This window comes from Manacus candei, unplaced genomic scaffold (genome assembly GCF_025592945.1).
Source record: "Manacus candei isolate 608988 ecotype Guabito, Panama unplaced genomic scaffold, ASM2559294v1 h1tg000003l, whole genome shotgun sequence".
In the NCBI taxonomy this organism is placed as follows: Eukaryota; Metazoa; Chordata; class Aves; order Passeriformes; family Pipridae; genus Manacus; species Manacus candei.
In genome coordinates this window covers 9,296,079-9,316,780 of record NW_026138051.1, presented here as the reverse complement: position 1 = coordinate 9,316,780, position 20,702 = coordinate 9,296,079, and the positions used below count along the sequence as shown (strand labels likewise).

Here is a 20,702-nt window from a genome sequence, read left to right as displayed (position 1 = left end):
AGAGGGACAGGGAAGGGGGATTGCAGTCAGTTCATCACACCTTGTCCCTGCCGCTCCTCCTCCAGAGTGGAAGGACTCCTTACGCTCTTCCTCTGATCCAGCCTGGGGTCCCTCCCAGGGGAGACAGTTCTTCTATCTCCAGCATAGGTCCTTTCCACAGGGTACAATACCTCAGGAACAGACTGCTTCAACATGGGTCCCCTCCAGGGTCAAAAGTCTTGCCAGCAAACCTTCTCCAGCACAGACTTCTCTCTCCACGGGTCATCTTTCACAAAGGCAGCACACTTTCTCAAGAGTTAGCATCAGTAAGTGCTTTCCCAACCTTCTCATCTGAAGGTGCTGCAGGAATAGGTTCATGTAGGTGTTGCTTCAGGCCAAACACGATTTTTGTAGTGAAGGGAGTGAAGCTGAGGGCTGACTCAATGAAGAGCCCTGCAGCAGAGCAGTGAGACAGCAAGGAGGTCTGTCAGTAACAAAGACAGAAGCACTAAGCACCCACACAGCCCCGGTGAGGTGAGTGGAAGACAAAAGGAAAAAATTATTTGCTCATGGACTACGGTGCCAGGAGGAACCAAAAGATTATTCAGCCAGACATCTGGTGTAAGGCAGGTCACAGATTCAGAAAACATCCCTGCACTGACGGCCTTTACATCTTCAGCTAGAACATAAACCATCGAGCCTTGATGCAAAGACAGACAAAGAACACAGAAAACCACCACCTACATTGTTTCAAAAGTTAGTTATAAACCCACAGATTTTTAAATCTATATCTAATTTCTAATCTAAATTTGTCTGGCTTCAGCTTTCAGCCACTTTTGGGTTTTTTTTAGCCCCTTTCTGCTGCACTCTCTGTAAGACACTCTAGAAAGCAGTATTTCATCCTCAACCCCCAAAATCAAGACCCTGGGACTGAGTAATTTCATCATCTAATTTATGTCAGTCTCTATCAGTACACCACAGTAAGATCAGAGTACTGCTGGAAGTCTCCCTGTGCAGGAAATAGTTTCCAGACCTCCTGTTGAGGAATCATTGCTGTAACAGCACACACAACAGAATTCTAGCAGGAGTGGAATCAGAGATCTCCAGGAAAAAGGGCTCAATCTTGCCTTGGTTTGCACGCTCCCCCTGCACCTGCCGGCACACGGCACTTTGCAAGATCAGTCTTAAAACGCTGAATTCAACAAGTTCAAGTTCAAGTTCATCGGAAGCAATAAAGGCAAACTCTAGCGATCCTTCTCCCTCTGTGTGAGGGAGTGATCCCCCTCACACTGCCGGGGCTCAGCCGGGGGCTGTCAGGCCCCGCTGCCGACCCAGCCGCACAACTTTGATGCCTTAGGCATCGACTTCACCGCAGCCGCCCCGCGCCCTCGAGGGAGCCTTGAAAAAGTTACCGCCGGCCCGCGGGAGCGGTCGGTAAGGCCCGAGAGCAGGGCAGGGCAGGGCAGGGCAGGGCACCAGGGCAGCGCCCTGCCCCGGGGCTGCCCCGACGGGGCGGCTCTCCCTGCCCCCCGGGGGAGGCGGCCCGGCCCCTGCGCGGCGAGCGGGGCCCGGCGCGTCCCACCCCCGGCCTTGACGCCACGAGCTAATGAAATGCTAATGCCGGGGCGCGGAGCCGGGCGCTGCCCGCCACCATAAAACCGGGAGCGGCGCGGGGGCCCTGCCCCGCCGCCGGCCCGCAGCCATGCAGAGCGCGGCCCCCGCCGCCCCGCCGGCCCTGCACCTGCTCACCTCCTACTTCATCGACAGCATTCTGGGCCGGGGCCCCGCCGCGGGCCGGCACGGTGAGGGGCAGCGCGGTGAGGGGCAGCGCGGGGCGGTGCGGTGCGGGTGGCGCGGTGGGCACGGTGAGGGGCGGCGGGGCGCTCCCCGCCCGCCCCGGTAACTCCGCGGTTCTCCCCCGCAGGCGCGGAGCGCTCGGTGCCGCCGCGGCCCGTCCGGGCGCGCAGCCCCGCGGAGGATCCGCCGGCCGAGGGGCGCGGGGGGCGCCCGCCCGGCCCCGAGGCGCCCGGTCCGGTGAAGAGGAAGCAGCGGCGCTACCGCACCACGTTCAGCACCTTCCAGCTGGAGGAGCTGGAGCGCGCCTTCCGCAAGTCGCACTACCCCGACGTGTTCACCAGGTAGCGGGAGGGGCGGGCGGGGGGGGCCGTGCGGGGCGGCCGCCAGGCTCCGGCGCTAACCGTGTGTGCCCCGCAGAGAGGAGCTGGCCCTGCGCCTGGACCTGACGGAAGCCCGGGTGCAGGTGAGTGACGGGCGCGGCAGCACCGGGGGGCCCTTCTGGGGGCTGGGGGCGAGCTCAGAGACGCCCCAGGAGCGCTGAGAGCAGGGGGAACACAGGGCGCTGTCCCCGTGCTCAGCCGGGAGGGAAGGGAATAGCGGCGGGGCCGGGATCGTCCCGTCCTCGCCGGGGGTGCTGAAGGGACGGGGGAAGGGACGCGGTACCTCCGCGGCGGGGAAAGGGTTCGGGAGCGCTCCCAGGTTGAGCTTCACACCCGCGTGTGCTGCCGCCTTCGTGGGTCTAAAGGCATGTAGTGTCTCCTGAGTGCCTAAACAGCTTTTTAAAAAAAAATAAATCAGGTGGTTCACAGCAAATGAGGGGTTCTGTGGGGCATCCAAAGTTATTTACCCAGGCTGCAGTGAAGTTTACATCCTCTTCTTGCTCTAACTTAGCTCCATAAAACAGTCACACTTCTAAATGACTGGTCAAAACAAATGAAAGATTAATTTGACATTCATATATGACAGTCAGGCACTGTCCAGAAAAATTTCATGCCTGGCTGGACTGTGATTGTAACAACGCCCATAGAGCTTCATCGTACAGAGACAGACACTAATGACTTGTAGCCTGCAGTTTGCTTAAACTACAAATAACCCTTAGTAACTTTTCCTGACTCTGTGCACTCCTGCCTAACAATACCTCTTAAGAAGCAGTTTCTTTAGATTCATCTCTTGTATAACCTAGAAATCCTTTTTATACAGAAACTACAACCTTAAAAAAAAATAATAGTTGTTTCAGAAGGTGTGAAGGCTTTCAAAGTATTTTTAAGCTCAGAACGACAATTGCACTAAATTTGGCTTGTTCTGTATATCAGATATTGACTGTTTCAGCACAGCTCTGGGTTTGTGCCTACTTGTGAAAGACTGAGAACTGGTACAGCTGCTCAGTGTGACAGCCCTACTAACTCCTGTAGCTTTGTTACTGTTGATGCCAGATCCTTGTTTGTATACGTTGTCATTACTTCAGTCACTGGATCAGTGATGGTTCACACTAGCTAATGTCTGTAAAATTGTAACTTCTTTAGTTTGGTTTTTTTTAATATGCACCATCTTCAGAAAAGGCCTTAGAAGTATGAATGGCACTTCATAAGTGACTCATCTGAGAATATCTAGATGCACTTTTCATCTCTCTTTTTTGGACTTGGAGGAAATTATGTGCCCTCTCCTCTTCCTACCATCAACAATCCCTAAAACCTCCAGTCACTGAAATGGCCCAGTCTCTGGCAATTACACATGGCATCTAACAATTGAAAAGATATGGGTAGAAAGCTGTTAATTGACCTGTTACTGTCACATTCCCTTTGTGGGGTACATGCTCTGTAGATCCTGTGAAGGAATGGTGCAGTGGTATATGGCAAAGAGGGACTCTTTTCTCAATGACTCATCAAGAAGAAATTGAAATGTTTATGTTTGATGGAGTAAAAAAGGAATTAACAAGGGAAATAGCAGAGCTGATGCATCCACAGTGGATGGAAGGAACAGCAGAGAGCTGTTCCTGGCACCTCCTTACCTCCTGAAGATATCACATCTTAACACAAGTCTCCTGGGCACAGAGCACAGAGTCAGCACAGTTGTTTAGGGTGATCTTGCAGTGCACAGTGGCTCAGCTCCAGTGCATGTGTTCTTATCCTGTGAGAAATGGGGCTTAGCCTGGAGGGAAGGGGATGCATAGGAATAGGTACTGTATCAATGGTGATGTACTGTACTTAGCAAGCTACCTTAATTCCCAAATGCCTGCCTCATGTGCCTGTGCTCATAATTGCTCTATAAGGCATCCCGTGTGAAGGGAAGACTTCCAGTCCTGTCCCACGGTACCTGGCTAAACCAGTGGACATGAAAACTGGTATCTCTTTATTTACTCGAGTGTAAACTGAACAAACTGATCTTACCCAATACAGTCAGACCATTTCTTCACCTCAGTATGTTTTCAAATTGAGGTTTGCTTCTCTGGGGACAGCCTTCCATCAGCCAGCTGAAACGGGTACCAGGCACAGCATTGTTCCTCCTCTTGCATTCTGAATCTTACATGAAAATGAACAAATAAGAAAAAAAATTGCATGAACATATGCTCATTCCAGCATCACTTCAAAGAGATCCCCTCACTCAACCCCCATTATTTACTTGTATAGAGGAGGGGAGATGGCAGCATTCCTTACCTTGGGAAAGGGGTAGTCGGTGAGTCTGCAAAACCTTTTCATAACCTGGAGCCATGTTGGGGTGCTCTTCAGTTGCATTTGCATCTGTTGTTGCCATTCTGCTTCTCATAATTCGTACTGTTAGGATGGGAGGAAAACAGGAAAAAGTTAAAAGAATATGTTATTTTGTTAACGTGAGCAGTAAAACATTCCATGGGTATTTCAGTACCATAAATCGCATCAGTTTTAAAACATGAGCTTACAGATATAATGGATCTGGGCATCCTTGTCATATTTTCTCATTATAACCCTCTTATTCAGCTGCAGCAGAAACACGATACAGTTGGACACATCTGTTTCTTTTTAGCATCATTAGGTATTACATCAATTAAATAGGATACATTTTTAAAGAAAATTACAGCAAGAAAGCTATCAAATTTTACATGCTCACCTTTTCCTTTATGAAAGACCTAAATCTCTTGTCAGATATGCTGTAATTGCAAATAAAATCTGGGTAATATTTAGCATACAATTCAAACTTGATGGTTTAAAACTCATCTTTGAGTAGTAAGTAATGCATTTTTTCCACAGTTATTTTACCACTGATATTACAGTCATACCATGAAAATCTTAAGACTGGTATAGCAGTTTCTGTTACGGTTAGTTTGGCACTTGAGATGTGTCTGAAAATAGAGTAAAGGCAACTTAAGCCTTTTATTTGAAGCAAAGGAAAACCACTTAACAAAAGGTTCAAGATGACTAATCTGAATGTTAATGACTATAATGTATGCAGTAGATTTTGAAAGCTGTTTCTCACGTCAGTGTAAGGTATGAGGTGTGGATCTGCTCTTCTATTACCACTTGCATTGATGTTTGTACCACTAAGGAGCTGAAAGCCAGCCTTTTTCTAAAGGTAATTATTAGATATGTATGCTAGCATTTCCTTCCAGTTTGATAAATAAAAAAACTGAAAGATGACTAAAGTTTGGTTTTAAGCGTGAAATTACCTGTAACATTAAAAAAATTATTTTGTAGTTAGAGTGCACGTCTGCACTGCAGTGATCAAATGGATTTCCTTTAGGCAGAGAAAGCAGGAAAGCAGATATCTCATTTTGTGTTAGGCTTCTTTATCAAGAACAGATTGAAGAACAGTGCTAAGATTTAGTAAGGTCATGTACACCTCGGCAGCATTTATCCTTTTTAGGAAAGGCTGTATCTGCATATCTGCAGTGCGAGACAGTTCACTGCCTTTTCAACTGGACTTTATTTTCACAGAAAACACTAACACCTTTGAGTTGATCTTCTGCTATGAGATCTTAGCTAAGCTCCACTTACAAATATTTGGGATTACTGGTTAATAGTGATTTAAAGTCATCTGATCTCAGTAATTGAGGTGTTTTTTTTCTTACCACCCCCCTGTGTTGGACTAATACAGACCAAGTGTCCTCCCTGTCACACGGGCACAGCTGCCTGGCATTTCAGGGGTTCAGATATTCCTTTGTAAGACATCTGACCACTGAAAGCCACGGGCTGCTGGAGAAAGGACCAAAGAATGAGTCAAAGCACTCAAGAATTTTAAGTAACAGCGTCACAATTTTGATGTTCTGACTTTCCTGCTAAAGACACCTCCCTCTGCCCACTGCTTGTGCAGCGAGACAGTTATATATGTAACCCAAGGGATATAAATCCCTCCTCTAGGAGAACAGCAGCTCACAGTGTAAAGATACCAGATGCATTGAAAGGAGTAGAGCAGTAGCCCTTCAGCTGGCTCCTGAAAACCCCAGGGCGAGTGCTTTGAAGGAGGCAGTTGTTACTGACAGAGGGACACAAAGGCTGGACCTGCTGCAGTGTGTGAAGGGCCTTCCCTCCAAACACACTTCATGTTATTTTTGAGCACCTGAAGGTAAGTCCCATTTCTGGAAATGGTTATATGGCATGTCTGAGATAAAGCAAACAGCGAAACCGGGACCCCCAAAAACCTGATTTTTAGCTGTTATTTAAAACTCTTTGAAAACATTTTTTTTGGCTGAAATGTAATTGAGGATACAAAAAGAAACTATTGAAAAAGCATGCATCTGTAAAACTGCTGCTTCCAAAGTCATAATACAGATTTCTATAGAATTTTACTATTTCAGAAATACCAATATCAGAGGAATAACTAATTTTAGAACATGTTGTAATTTTTTTGATACTTTAATTTTTGGAGTTTAATTTTATGATTTTAGTTTGCTTTAGTGGCCTTGATAGATTCTTATTAAGAAGTCATCTACATTATTATGGTAAAAGACCCTCATATTTGAAGTTTACCTTTGCTGTAAATCAGAAGTAAATTTTAGAGAGTCATAATTTTATCCAGGACACAAATTGGCCTTTCAAACAACTCTTCTTCCTTGTGTTACCACTCTCTATTTATCATTATTATTTATAATATGGAATCCTGATTAGTGCATTCAAGTTTTATACATAGGAGGTGCTTGCAAGCAGCTCACTGAATTGCAACAGTAGTTATATACCAGACTGCTGAATGAGATTATGGGCCACAGCTAATGCCTGTCTTCCAAATCCAGATCCAGTTCAGAATCCACCTCCAACAGCCTCCACTGCTGAGGGGGCTGGAGGAACCTGAGCTGCTGAGTTTCATTTGGATGTTGAGTGTTCAACATCTTTTGTGTTCACATTTTTGGCATTTTTATATATCCTCGATTTAGATTCTCTCTCCCTCACTTTAGAGCTGATACCCTTCACTCCTCTTTGCTGCCATCCTGAGTCTGAACGTTCTGCTCAGTGAATGCTAAAGAATAACAGTGTGAAGCCTCAGTTTTCTGATCTGTAGATTCAGTTGACTAAAGTCTTTAAAAGATGTTTAATGGGCTAAAGTAATGACTAGTCAGGCTTGAAGAGGCAACATACCAGCATACTACACAAACCTAATAGTAGCTAGAGCCCTTTTAGAAACATCTTGATACCCTGTTCTGATACTGCTTACTAGATTTTCTAGTTTAGGATTGGCTTTCAGTGCAATTCAGTTAATCACTTTCATGTGCTGTTTGCATTCACGGTAGGTAGCAAAAGTTCTCATTTTACTTTTGAATCCTCTACATAAAACTGTATGATGCAGCTACCAAGATAAAAAGCACATATATGTTTGGCCTAGTTACTCTTACAGTCATGATTAAGTTGCTTCCTGAGGTATCTGTACAGAAATAGCCACCTCTGGAATGGCTTTGTTGAAGTTTAACTTTCAATAAATAGCTTATGAACGGGAGAATGATAATTTTTAATAACTGCTCATGAGTTTTCAGGTGATAGGTATTACAATGGCTTTAAAACATATGTGAGTAGTCAAATTTACAATACTTGCAAGTGATTTATTTGTTAATAAACCCACTAAGGCATTTATGAATGGATCTTTTGTATTAAAGGAAGGGGGTTTTGGTTTAACAGTAAATATTTTGCTACCTGTATCAATGCATGCAGTAGTATCTGGTAAGACAAGCTACAGAGTAAGTTCATCTAATGCCTTTATAATTTTTTTATTGAAGGTCTGGTTCCAAAACAGAAGGGCAAAGTGGAGAAAACGTGAAAAAAATGAAATTCTGGGGACTGTTCCAGGAATCTCCTTAACACACCCACTTGGTCTATTTTTGGATGTTCCACTGAGTCATTCTCCCCTCCTAGATCCCACGTGGAGGTCAATGCCTCTTTCTACATTGGCTGTGCCATCCATGTCTCCAGCTTTTAGTCCTTCAACCTTAGGGCCATTTGGCCTCAACAGCCTTACCTGGACTTCTCTCTTCAGAAATCCTATTTTAAATCCACATTTTGGAAGGTACAGAACCAATTTTTTTTTTCTAAATCTCTAAACTGTTAAAAAATGCTGCATTTTTTTTTAGTTTCATACTCACATGTTCTCAATAAATGTGTTCCCATAGAGAAATAAACTTAATAAAATGGGTTAGTTCCCATGTAGGATAGCTTGATTAGGAATAGCAAGATTTAAGTTTGTCATGCTAGTAAAAAATTAACATGTAGTTGTTTTTTGAAGACCAGTTGTGCATACTTACTGCAATTTTGGTCTCACTGAACTCTAGTCTTCACACAGACTGCTGTGACCTGGGTGGCTGCAGCTTCATCCTTGTCTCAGGCTAACACAGGTTGTACACCATAAAGATGTGGCTGCAGGCAGACATGGTGTGTAGGTGATTTGACAGAATAATGGTATTTAACATTTCTTCTCAGAAGACTAGGGGTCTGGCTGTGTATAGAGACACAGCTGGAGAGAGAGAGATTGAGAGAGATCTTCCTGACTCTTACATGTCCCACTAAAAGCCAGCCCATTTCCCTTGGCAGGTGATGTGCTCTCAGCACGCAGAACGAGCCCACAGCCAGTCTCCTTTTCTTTCTCTGTAGTCAGACACCCCAGCAATTCATTTTGGCTGAACCTGCTGTCTGGGCTTTCTTGCCTGGCAACCTGAAATTTATCAGCAAAATGCTACTGCTGCTCTAGTGTACCCCATAAAATAGGAAAAAAGCATGTATATAGTGTATGTGTATACATGTAATAGGTATGTAGATATATAAATATATATATTTTTAAAATATAAAAATATTTATAAAAACAGAAGACAGCACTCTTGCTGAAATTGGAGCTTGTATGGTAGTTCCACAATTACAGACAAACAAATGCTGCTTTTCACATGGAATCAGTTGATCTGAACAAATTGGCTGCATAAACAGCCATATAAATTGGTCTTTTTATGAGATGGTTTATTGCTTTCAGAGAACAGGCTGATCTGCAGCATCCCAGGTTTGTTTAGAAAGGATTTAGCATGAGGAGTTAAGCAAATGCTGTTCTAGGTATCTGCATGCCACGTCTGATCACCTCTTTTTCATTTTATTTAAAAGTGTTTTGTTTTTTTATTTAGGGTGGGGGTTTCTGGTTGGTTTTGGTTTGGTTTGGTTTTTTTAAAGGCAAGAGACTATGCTGCAAAATCAAGCTAAAACAAAATGTACACGTGGAAGAAACTGGAAATTTTGGCACATTTTTTTCTAATACTTTGGGTGGGGGAAGCTGCAACTCAGTAAGTACTTGTTCTCCAAAACAATTCTTAATTTGGATAATATTGACTTCTTTCAAATACAGGTTTCTCAATGCTTTAAATCCTCTCGTGACAACAGCTTCAGTGCTAATGAAAGCTCCTGGACCCCCGTCAGACCCTGCTCTTACTGCCTTCACTGATCCAGCAGCAGTTGAAAGGAAAACGTCAAGCATTGCAGCACTAAGACTCAAAGCGAAAGAACATTCAGCACAAATCCCTCAATTAAACCTCATCTCCAGTCTTACAAACACTAACAAAGAACTTTGTTAGGAGCTCTCCCACAGACTACAGCCACGGAGGGGGAAGTGAATGCCTTCTCCAATAAGTAGCTCTCGTTAGAGAGACACGTTTAAAATAAAAACACACACACACGCAGAGCTGTAGTTCCTGTATCTACAGTAACAGACTGAAAGGAATAACCCTGCTAAAGATGGGTTTCCTTCATTACAACATTAAATCAGGTAGTAAGTTGGCTTGTATAATTTCTCACACTGCAGAAACAGAAACAGGAACTATCTCTTCTTTGTAAATCAGGCCAGCATGAATCTGAAGCTTTGAAATCACCAGACTCACCAGATGCTAGTCCAAAGGTTCCAAATTCTTTGTAGAAATAAGCAGTTTTCTAAGCAATTCTTAACTTACTTCTCAGGAGGAACTCTTACATGCAGCACTTGAGATGTAAGAATCTGTACACAGTTATTAACTTGGAGACCATGCTTCATGTTGAAGTGCAAATGCCAGTGAAATATTGCATTCTAGACAGACTTAGCAGGAACGAGATGGGGACTGTTTTCAGTATGGCCTTTTGATTCAGAACTAGGTTTGTACAAAGAGTACCTTGTTTCGAATTTTTAAAAAAAGTTTGCTTTATGTTCAGGGTGGCAATGTTTTAATAGTTAAAAAAGTTTAACCTTTGTATATGAAAACTGTATCTGTGGAAGTAGGTGATCAGTGTGCAGCAAATTGTGTGTAGTTCTCCGTGTATGTACATACTTGTCAATCAGTAGCTCAGAGCTGTAAATATGAAGTTGCTGAATACTTATAGCAAGATTTCTGGCACATCTTACAAGACCAGTAAGTTAACAGATTACTTGTACATTTTGAGACATTTCATGCCTTGAGTAGGTTCAGAATTTAAGTGAAAACTAAATGTGAAGTGTTAAATTCTTCCTTGGACTGATGTTGGAATGAGTGAAAACTGAGTCTTGACTGAGTAAGTGTCTACAGTCTTCAAAATCCTGGATTCCTCTCTGGCCTCAAGACAGGTCGTTTTAAAGTCTTTGCTGAATTTCTCCATCCAGGACATGGGACTGAGAACAACTCTCTACAGGTCTGATGCTTTAGTGTAAAGTGAGGATAAGTAGTATCCTCCTTTTGCAGCTTTCTCGCCTACCTCACAGGGCTGTTGTGAGGACTGATTAAACAAACATGACACTGTGCAAATGGCAGAGTTATACAAGTGCTAATTGTTGCTTAGCAATTACAAAAGAAAGGCCAATAGCTGGTTGCACATGGAGATCACCTTTCCCACACCTCTAGCTGAGGTCCAAGCAAGCTCTGTTTCTGTGGGTTGATGGGACAGCATTGAACTCCTCCACTGGTGCTGCCTCATTCCTCAAAACCATCCTCAAATACATTTACACTGAAAAGATTTTGTATATTTTAGAACTTGTTTCTCCAGGCAGCTCTGGGACTATTTTTAAGACTACAGGTTGAGGTGCAGAGCTCCAGCTACCTCACTGCTGCTTCTGGAGACTTTGCCAAGCTTGTACTTGGGTACATGACAGAGAAGGCAGTTTTCCATTTCCTCTGAAATACTCACTGCTTGGGCTGCTCTTGAGTCACAACCTACCAAAACAGTGGAAGTATTTCTGGGTTTGTAGACCTCACAGGTAGGAGAAGGTGGTGGCATTTCACTGTTAGGAAAAGCCAGCTTCCCACCCGAGTAGCACTGAGGCTGTGCTTGTGCATGGAGCAGCAGGAGGCTGGGGAAGTGATGTAACCAGGACCTCTCACACAAAGTTTAAGTGTGTTTCTTCCACAACAGCTATTTGCTTCCACCAGTCCACTCTCATGGCCCAGGCTGCCAACTGGCAGCACAACACGGTATCCATTCAAGCACTGAGTTTGTTCCAAATTAACCTTTTAAGTAGGTTAATGGCTTGAAAACTGTCATTACACAACTCCTGTTCTGTGGCATCTTTCCTTACCACCAGTGTCTGGCTCTTGCAATGCAAAGAGGTTCTGCAGGAAAATAGACTCTCTCACTGTTTCATTTAAAGTAGCAGAAACTGTCCTGCATTTGCCATGAGCCACTGAGAAAAGAACTCTGCAATAATAACAAAACCCAGGTATTTTTGCCAAATTCCTAGACAAAATTCACTGGAAGTAGAAAGTGAAAAATAACAGCTGAAGGTTGTTTTAATACATTGCATGAAATAGTAGGTCCTATGTAATCACTAAAATCTTCATTACTGACTACAGGGCACAGAGATCACACTCAGGCATGTGAGTGGATCAAATTCACAAGCTAAATTTCAGCAGTTACATCAAAGATAACTTTCATCTATCAACAAAATTTTTCCAATAGCTATGGATAGAAATAATTTCAGGAACAGCAATTAAACACACAGCTGCAAAGTAACTTCACTCGTGCATGACAGCTCCTGCCAGAGCTGGGAGCTGCTACCTCAACTGTAGGGCTGGACAGCAGGGCTGGCTCCTAAACTCTTGCCAATTTTGACTGGTTGTTGCTCTGTCCTAATTCTCCTTACAAGAGGGCACCTTTCTTCCAAGATACCCTCTGCTCCTTGTTCCTGATTAAATGGGAGCTGTCAGTCCTGTGCTGTCTGCATGGAAGACACTGTCTCCAATCACCAGCAGTTCCCAATGGGTACAGGTAGAGAATATAGCTTATTGATGTTTCATCTGGTTTTAGTTTGAAGTGCAGAGAGGTTTTCTTTAAGCTGATTTCATTTTTTCTGCTTTAATGGGTCCTTCCAAGAAATTTCCATTCTTTCGTGTGAATTGAAATCCAGCTGTGAGAGCTAATGATATTATGAAAATAAATATGCAGGGCAACACTTGAAATCAGCTTAGGAATCAGTGTGTCTGTAACCAAAACTCAGAAAGCTTTTCATGTTAATTATTACCATCTTACAATGAAATATCACACCAAGGGAAGAAGATTTACTTATTCAGTATGTTTTAAATTTAAATCAAGAGGCTTAATTACCATCTATTATGGACACAGTATTAAAATTACATTTTAAAAATGGTGAGGAGCAATTAACTGAAAAACCTTCAGCCTAATTTCATAGCTGCACATGGGTCAACAGCTTTGCCATGAACCAAGCCAGGACATTTGCTTCCTAGTTTTTCTCAGGGCAATGGGGTGTGCAGCCTCCCACATCCTAAACAGGTCAGCCATTTTACAGAGAGTGCCTCACACTGAACATTGCAATTATTTCCCAACACTTTATCTTGCTTTGTGCACTAAATTCTTTAGTCCTAATTTAGGCAAAGCCTACACTGATCTGTATTAAGACTGCAGGATTTGCCCCTGTGCCTCTCTTCTGAATAAGGAAGGGTCGCAGCCCAGATCTTCTCTGGGTGACATCAAGATTTTTTCCCAGCACAGGTTTCAACTGAAGTAGGCCTAGAGTCCTGGTTGTTTTGTTGGGTTTGTCTGGTTTTCCTGAGAGCAAAAATATATGGGAGGATTTTCAAAGCCACACAGAAGATCTAAACACACCCCCAACCCCATCCACCTTCTACAGCCACCATCCCACTAAGGAAAAACCTCTATCTCCAAATTAAACCTATTGGCTTCATGTCACAATTTTTCAAGGTGTTTTGTTGGAAGATCCTGCAGCATATTGATATCTCTTCAGGAAACATTGACAAATATTTCTGTTGTAGGGCTCACATTTGGCTGAATTGTCAAGTTTGTTCAATTTGTTCTCTGCTCCAAATTCAGTTCTGGTACCATAGGCCGTTGGGTAAATTTCCTTATTTCCAGTGACATAATATCATCAGAACCTTGCCTACAAAGAAAGAGCGATTTTGTTGGGAGAAAAAAAAAGAGAATAATAGGCCAGGTGTTTGAAGAAAAGACAAAGAAACAAGCACAGTAGGGTGTTCTGACTCACAAATCTGTATTGAGAAAGAAGTATTCACGAAGAAAATTAATTTAAGAAGTATGTAGTTCGGGTTTTGAGCCCATAAGTTCCTTTCAAAAACAGATTAGTGATTAAAAACTTTTTTAGTCTAGCAATCTCTTAAACAATTAGTGCAGTAATTGGAAAGGGACTACAAATTCAAATCTAGATGAACATAAAAGAGTTTCCCCATAGAGCTTTGCCTTGGTTTTGTGGGTAACTGGCATGCACCTGCCTTTACCATCAGTGGGACTGAAATACTGAAAAAGTGCTCTGAATAGGGATACAAATGCCCCAAACAGTAATGCCATACAAATTACTTAATTCATGTAAAGTAGAAGTAATTGTATTGATTATGAATGTGTGAGTGACTCCTTTATTTCAAGTTATATGAGATGTAAACCACCAGCTTTCAATGGGGTCCTCGCTGCAAATTTGCCAACGGTAGAGCGGGATGTTACTTTTTTTCCCTCCTTATTCTGAATAATAAATCCCAGTGCACTGCCATTTTTGAAACAGAGATCTGCTGACTTTATGCTAAACCATGTAAACAAGAATTTCTCTGTAAAACTTCCTCTCTCCTTCAGCCAGGTAAGAATTTTGCTCCACTTGTTCATCCTGCGAAAGATGCCTGAAATCAAAGGAAAAGTAACATAGGGGAGAAACATCCCCAAACTTCAGATGTTTTTCCCTAAATCAGAACTTTCTTTTTCCTTTTTGCTATTATTGGGATTTTAACAAATTGTTAATTTTCAAGAAATTGAGGCATTACTTCACAGGAGCAGCAGAGCACCAGCAAGAAGCCAGCCCTGCCTGCTGCCTGTCCTCTCCTCAGCCCTTGGCCATGCTGTCCCCCACCCTTTAACATATATGTTCAAAAAAGTATGAGGAAAACCTTGAAGGATTGAAGATGTTCAGCCAAGCAGCATGTCAAGGCACAATTCCTGGAAGGAACATAATATTTTAACTTCATTTGTTGGTTGCAGAAACATTTCCTATATTCCAGATAGAGAATTGCTCTGTGACAGCTGGCAGAAGTCACTGGAAGATTGGGAGGAGCTTGCAAAGTCACACTGATGGAGTAACAAAACTTTTACATTAAAAATATAACTGAATGGAGGATTGTTGGGGTTTGGTTGGGTTGTTGGGGTTTTTTTTTACTTTATACCTTATCAGCAATGACCTGCAGAAAAACTAGGACAAAATATCTGATGTAGCTGTTAGAGATAAAAACTTTGGTGTGAGGCTTTGGTGTGAGCAGCATAGTGACATTATTGTGAACTAAAGCAGAAGCAGACAAGACAGCTTGAATTACAGTTTTATCTGGTTCAAAAGGGTTGCTAGTAAAATGTATTTAGGTGATCTGCTAAAGAAAAGAATACATTGCATTTTGTAAGCACCCAGTCACAGCTAGAGATTTTGACAAAAGTTGACTTTCACACGCAATTAAACACAATAATTTCAGTTTTCTAGTTTCATAGAAGCTGATCCACAGACTGCCCTATCTCCAGGGTTATTTTGTACTGATAAAAAATCATGGGATTAATGTTTGTGAAAGAAGACAAGAAAGGACAGCATTATTATAGCCTTATTTTCTATATATCCCAAAGTGAATATAGGAAGAGAAGTGAAGCAGGCTGCAATGTTAATGTATGAGAAGAGCCTGGAGACACTTTCATCAGTAAGTTATGAAAACATCTCAGTCTTACTTCTGTTAGTGCTCTCTCAAACTGAACTGGTGGAGAAGTTGCTGACAGCAGCAATAAAGTTTTCAGGTGATGTTTCAGCAGTTGCACTGTAAACATTCAGCTTCTCTGTACAGAGCTGAGCAAAGAGACAGCAAAGGAGTGAGGGGGCTATGCTTGGAGGACAGAGGAGCAAATGGGAGAAATTCTTACTCAGCTCCCAACACCGCAGCAGGGTTTCTGCTTTGGGACTGTGGTGAGCTCTGAGACCAGCACCAAGCATTACTAGAGCACTCACAAAATTTTCAGTTTTAAAAATAACTCAATCTGCATCTCAAGTTCTCATCCTGAGTCTAAGAGAAGGCAGGAGACAACCTCACTTATTGTTTCCAGCACAGGTGACCAGACATGGCCATTACTATTGACTCTTACAGAATTTTACCTTCTGAAGGGGCCATTTCAAATGTTTTCAAGAAAAACTGTTCTTAAGACAAAGATGCATGGCTAGGCTGCAGTCAAATATTTGAAATTATCCACAGCCTCAACACTGAAGCATTCAGCAGTTTTGCTTGTGGAAGAGCACTTTGATCAGAGAAACAAAAACCAGTGCAGGCCATTCAGATGTCTGCACAAGAGAAGATCTAACCATGCAGAACTGAGACTTTCTGGTCCCACTGATGTATACTGTGAACAGCATGGGGTTCAGAGATGTTAATTATTACTGCCATACTTGTAGTAGCCAGAAAGTTGCATTTTAATTGGCATATTCCTCCAAATTTAGAGACTGCTATTCACTGTAAATATTTTTTTTCCCCTGGAACTGCCCTTGTGCCACGAAGCTAAGCCATGTTGGACAACCCAGTACGTTACTCTTCACTTCCAGAGTTTGCCAGTGTTATTTTGGGATTCTGGTTTTTTAGGTTTGTTTAAGTCCATTATTAATCAGTTAATATTATGTCTTGCAAAATGTATTTTTAAAAGTTATTTTCATAAACACAACTCACCTGAAATCATGGCTGCATGATAATAATAAAACAAACCTACAAAATTACAGTCTTAGATAATTCCTGCATTACCCAGAGGGGAGAAGGATGGAGGTTGTAATGCCAGAACATCGTTGCTTCTCTCCCTTTAAAGTTTAAAAGGTGTTACATACAGACTTTATAGTTTGGCAGCTATACATCAGATACATAGATAGAAAATATTCTGTTCTCTGCTACTATTTCAGTATGGAAAGGTCTCATACACAATGCAACAGATTCACAGCAGGTCCTTAGAAAATATTGTATCTTTAGTACCTTGGAGTAAACAGGGGACTTTGGAAGGAGAAAAATGAATACAACAAGCAATCCAAACAAATTTTAAAATAATTTCACGAATGGTTTCCCTTTCAGAAGGATAAAAAACTCGGGCTACTCTCTAAAACACTCAACTGATAGCTTACTTATTAGACAAAAATTAGTGTCCATTCAACCATGAAAAAGACAAGCCATTATATGCTGTAAGAGAGATCAAACTGACATCAGCTACTGTACATCTTGGCACTTACTACATAATCAAAGTAAACTTTGCTATATATGTCTGATCTAATGTACCTGTCAGTTATCACCATCTCTGCTCAGATGAGTTCGTGTGTCACCTATATACATGGGACAAAACAAATAAATAAATTGCAATGTTATCTCTTCAAGCTGCTCACACAGTAAGGGGAGAGTGCTTAGTATTCCGTAATGGAGTTAGGAGTAATTTACTGAGAGATAATTTCTTTTGGACCTAAAATCTCCTGCCTCCTGTAGAGCAGACAAATAGAACTATCTAACAGGAAATGGGGCATGATAATACTGCTCTTTAAATAGAACTAACAAAATGGAAATACAATAGGCATTACAAAATATATAGCTAACAGTTATCAAAACCTTTGATGTTTTTAAAGCTATTTACTGCAAGAGATTGTATTAGCTGCTCCAGCCCATTTTAATACAAGAAAAGTTTAACGTGTTTTTTAAAACACTTTAATAAAAAAAAAGTTAAACCTCTGAAGTATCACTCTCAGGTATCTGGGGAAACTGAGTATGAGGAGGGGAAGCCACTTCGTTGATGAAATAAAGATTTGGCAATCTGCTCCAACAATGTTGCCCGCAATGAACTACGGTTATAACAGCCCTGAAGGTTTAATCATCCAGAACTAACCTCCCTGTACCTGAACAGAGATGCAGCAGGGTGCAGAGGCTGGGACACTCACCTGGGACTCAAAAGTCTTATTCTACTTCTGATTCTGCCCCTACCCCTGCACCTCCATATGCCTTAGGCAGAACATTTTGTCCTCTGCCACACTTTGCCCTGTCTACAAAGCCCAATCTCTTCAGGGAGAGGAGCATCACTCACCCTTCTGCTTTATAGTGCCCTCAGGATCCTGAGTCTCAGCTCTGCCACATAAGCCACTTCCAAAGGGATCACCTGGGCCCCCTCTCAACCTGCAGAATGGATCTTTCCTGGTAAAGTTGGGAGGGGCTGAGTCAGCAGAAACCATAGAACTGGGACTCAAGGAGCCCTTCACTGTCTCTTCTGTGCTGCTCTGGGTGAAAAAGTAGATTTCAGACAGCCATAGGCTCATCATGGCAGTGCACATCCAATTCCTGAAGAGATCCAGATCACTTCTTTCACTACCCTTCCTGGTTTCTCTGCAGGGGGTGCAGTCCATCCACTGCTGCACAGCCAACAGGTGACACAAACAGGCATTCATGGAGCATAGATCCTCTTGTGACAGGGGTCTGTCCTTTTTTGTCTTTTTTTTTTTTCCCCTCACCTTCTCTTTAAGCCATACTTTTACCACCAGTTCCTGAGCTTCAAAAACAACGAATCCAGTCTGGAGAAGTGGGAAATTCACCGTGGCTCCTTGCTCAGAGTGATGTTTTGGTTAGGTTTCTTCCTCATAAGAACTTGCTAGCTCTCCTCCAGTTTGTCAAACACAACCCTTCAGCACAGCACACCCCTGCCCTTTGCCTGCATCCCCAAAAGAGTAACCAGGGTCTTACTGGACAAATAAATTTGTCGAGTTGATTTTTTGGGGTCATTTTAGCCTTTTTTCAGCTTTATACATATACATTCCTTTCATTGTATTCCCTCTTGATTGCATCTCTATACCAAAATCATCTTGGTTCTGGTCTCTCTTGTTTTTACTCTTCCCATCCTGTGACTCCTGATACCTCTCTAAACTGAAAAGATAAATCATCCAGGAGTAAAATTGTTCCTATAATAGAAAGTGAAATGACTGCAGCTACCCAAACCCAGCTTTGGTTTGCATCCTAGGGTCAAGTTGAATCTCCAGCCACCAAGAATGCTGCTTTATAACAAATTTTTCAGGGCACTCTGTGCTGAGCTTCTTTCCAAAGCATCTCTTTTGTTCTTTTGGCTGGTGTCACTTCCCTCTCAGGGATCTTTTTTCAGTACAACAAAATATTTATCAATGCTGAATGCTCTGTGAAGTAGAAGCGGGAAGATTCTCTTCAGTGGAAGATATTTTAAATATTTCACTTTCCAAGTAGCTCTGTGAATACAGGGAAGAAATGCATAACTTCAACACAAGGAGTTACTGACCCAGAAGTGATTAGCATTAGTGTAAAGCTTTCAGACCCTTTTTCATCTTATTGATTCTAAGCAGAATAAATCCGTAAATGATAATAGGGCTCAATTTAAATTACCTACAGCAAGTGCTGCTTTTCAGCTCTCGTCAGACAATCACGCTGTTCAATCGGCTCCATTCTGTATGTACAAAGCAAATTAATGTGTATAAAACAGTCGTAATTCAGGCCAGTTTTTAACAAAAGAATCTTTTATGTAGCACACAACTGCCTTTTATTGACATGCTTTTAATTGAACCTATAATGCTATGTCCATATTCTACCTAATTACAGCAGAAAATTCATATATCTTTGAAAATACTGATCATACCTTTCCCCTTGTAAAGTTCCCAGAAGCTTTACCAGGGTAGAGAATGACCTTCTCAGTTAAGCCTGGATTTGTTCAGAAACACTAAAAGGGCATGAGAAGACAGTTCTGAGCCCATTGCAGCCAAGCAATGTCTCGAGGACGATTCCATTAGTGCACTGAATCAGCAAGGCTGGCTCCTCACCCCTTGAAGCCAACGTGGAAACATGCCTCCCAAAGCCAGGGAGAGGGCACTGCAGATGTGGCACTGATAGAGAAGCCTCCAGTCTGCAAGAATTCTTTCTTAAGCAATTTGTTTCTGTTGCAAAAGAGATCTTTTGTGTGTCTCTCTTTACTTGTGTTGCTCAGTTTAACAGGGAACTGGTAAGTCCCAGGCAGCCAGGATACGACTTCTTTAAAGGGAGAACTCCTGGGACAGCAGAAGCAGCAATGGCAGGAAACAAAGAATTAAAGGTGAATTCTGCAAAATACTTCTGGGTCAATCCAAGACATTTGCCCAGTGGGATCATCTTTGTGAAGGCAGAGATGCCATGGTGGGGGAGATTACTTGCACTTGTCTCTGCCATTTCAACCAGGATGGCTCAGAGAGCTTTAGTGGGGGACTCTGCAGAGATGGAGGAGGAGGAGGAGGACAGAGAACAGGCCTTTTACTCCCATTTTGACATTTCCAAGTCCAGACCTTGCTGTGGGTAGGAAAAATCCTGTTGTCAACTTCCACAGTCTTTGCAATAAAGCCTCAAATGAAAACAACAGCACGTATTCTTCTTTAAGAACTACACATGCCATACCATGGTTACCAGCAGCAAAGAGCAAATAAACCCAAGGCTAAAATCAACTAAACTGTTGACATTGATTTTACCATGGGTAGAACTCCACCTCAAGGATGTACATTGACAATTACTCAATTTTATTGCCAAGCTCTTCTGACAGGTCTGTGCTGCGTTTACACTACACATGGGACTACCACTAGCATTTTGTTTTAAATATTCTTCTATTAAACAGTCACCCCAAACACAGATTAAGGTGAAGGACATGAGTGCAGCCACTCTTACGTGCACGCAGATGCAGCAAGCAGATGGGAACACCACACAGAAAGGCAAGTTCTCCAGAAGTGGACAAATACTCCTCCTGATAACACATACAAATGAAATCTGTAGCGTAAATGATCCAGCTACGCTTCCCAACACACAAACACACTTGCCTGGCATTCAGATGAGCTGCTGAAGTGTGCTACCCAGGGCTCCCACTCAGGGTAATGGCTCTCTACAGCAGTGACCTTCTCTTCCTCTTTCTTCGCTTTCCCTTTCTTGAAAAGTTTGTCAGGCACTGCAATTAAAAGTCTGTGAGCACTAGTGGAGTTAAAGTAAATAGATGTTTAATCTCTCTGGGGAAATATTTAAG

At 42.5% G+C, this 20,702-nt stretch overlaps 1 protein-coding gene across 1 annotated transcript; it reads left to right on the top strand.

The window, feature by feature from the left end:
* The first annotated feature begins 1,681 nt into the window (after positions 1-1,681).
* Positions 1,682-6,302, top strand: LOC127471411 (homeobox protein aristaless-like 3). Its single transcript, XM_051788290.1, has 4 exons — positions 1,682-1,781; positions 1,850-2,117; positions 2,194-2,239; positions 6,108-6,302. Exons 1-4 carry the CDS (start codon positions 1,682-1,684, stop codon positions 6,300-6,302), a joined length of 609 nt encoding a protein of 202 aa, XP_051644250.1.
* Positions 6,303-20,702: the final 14,400 nt, after the last annotated feature.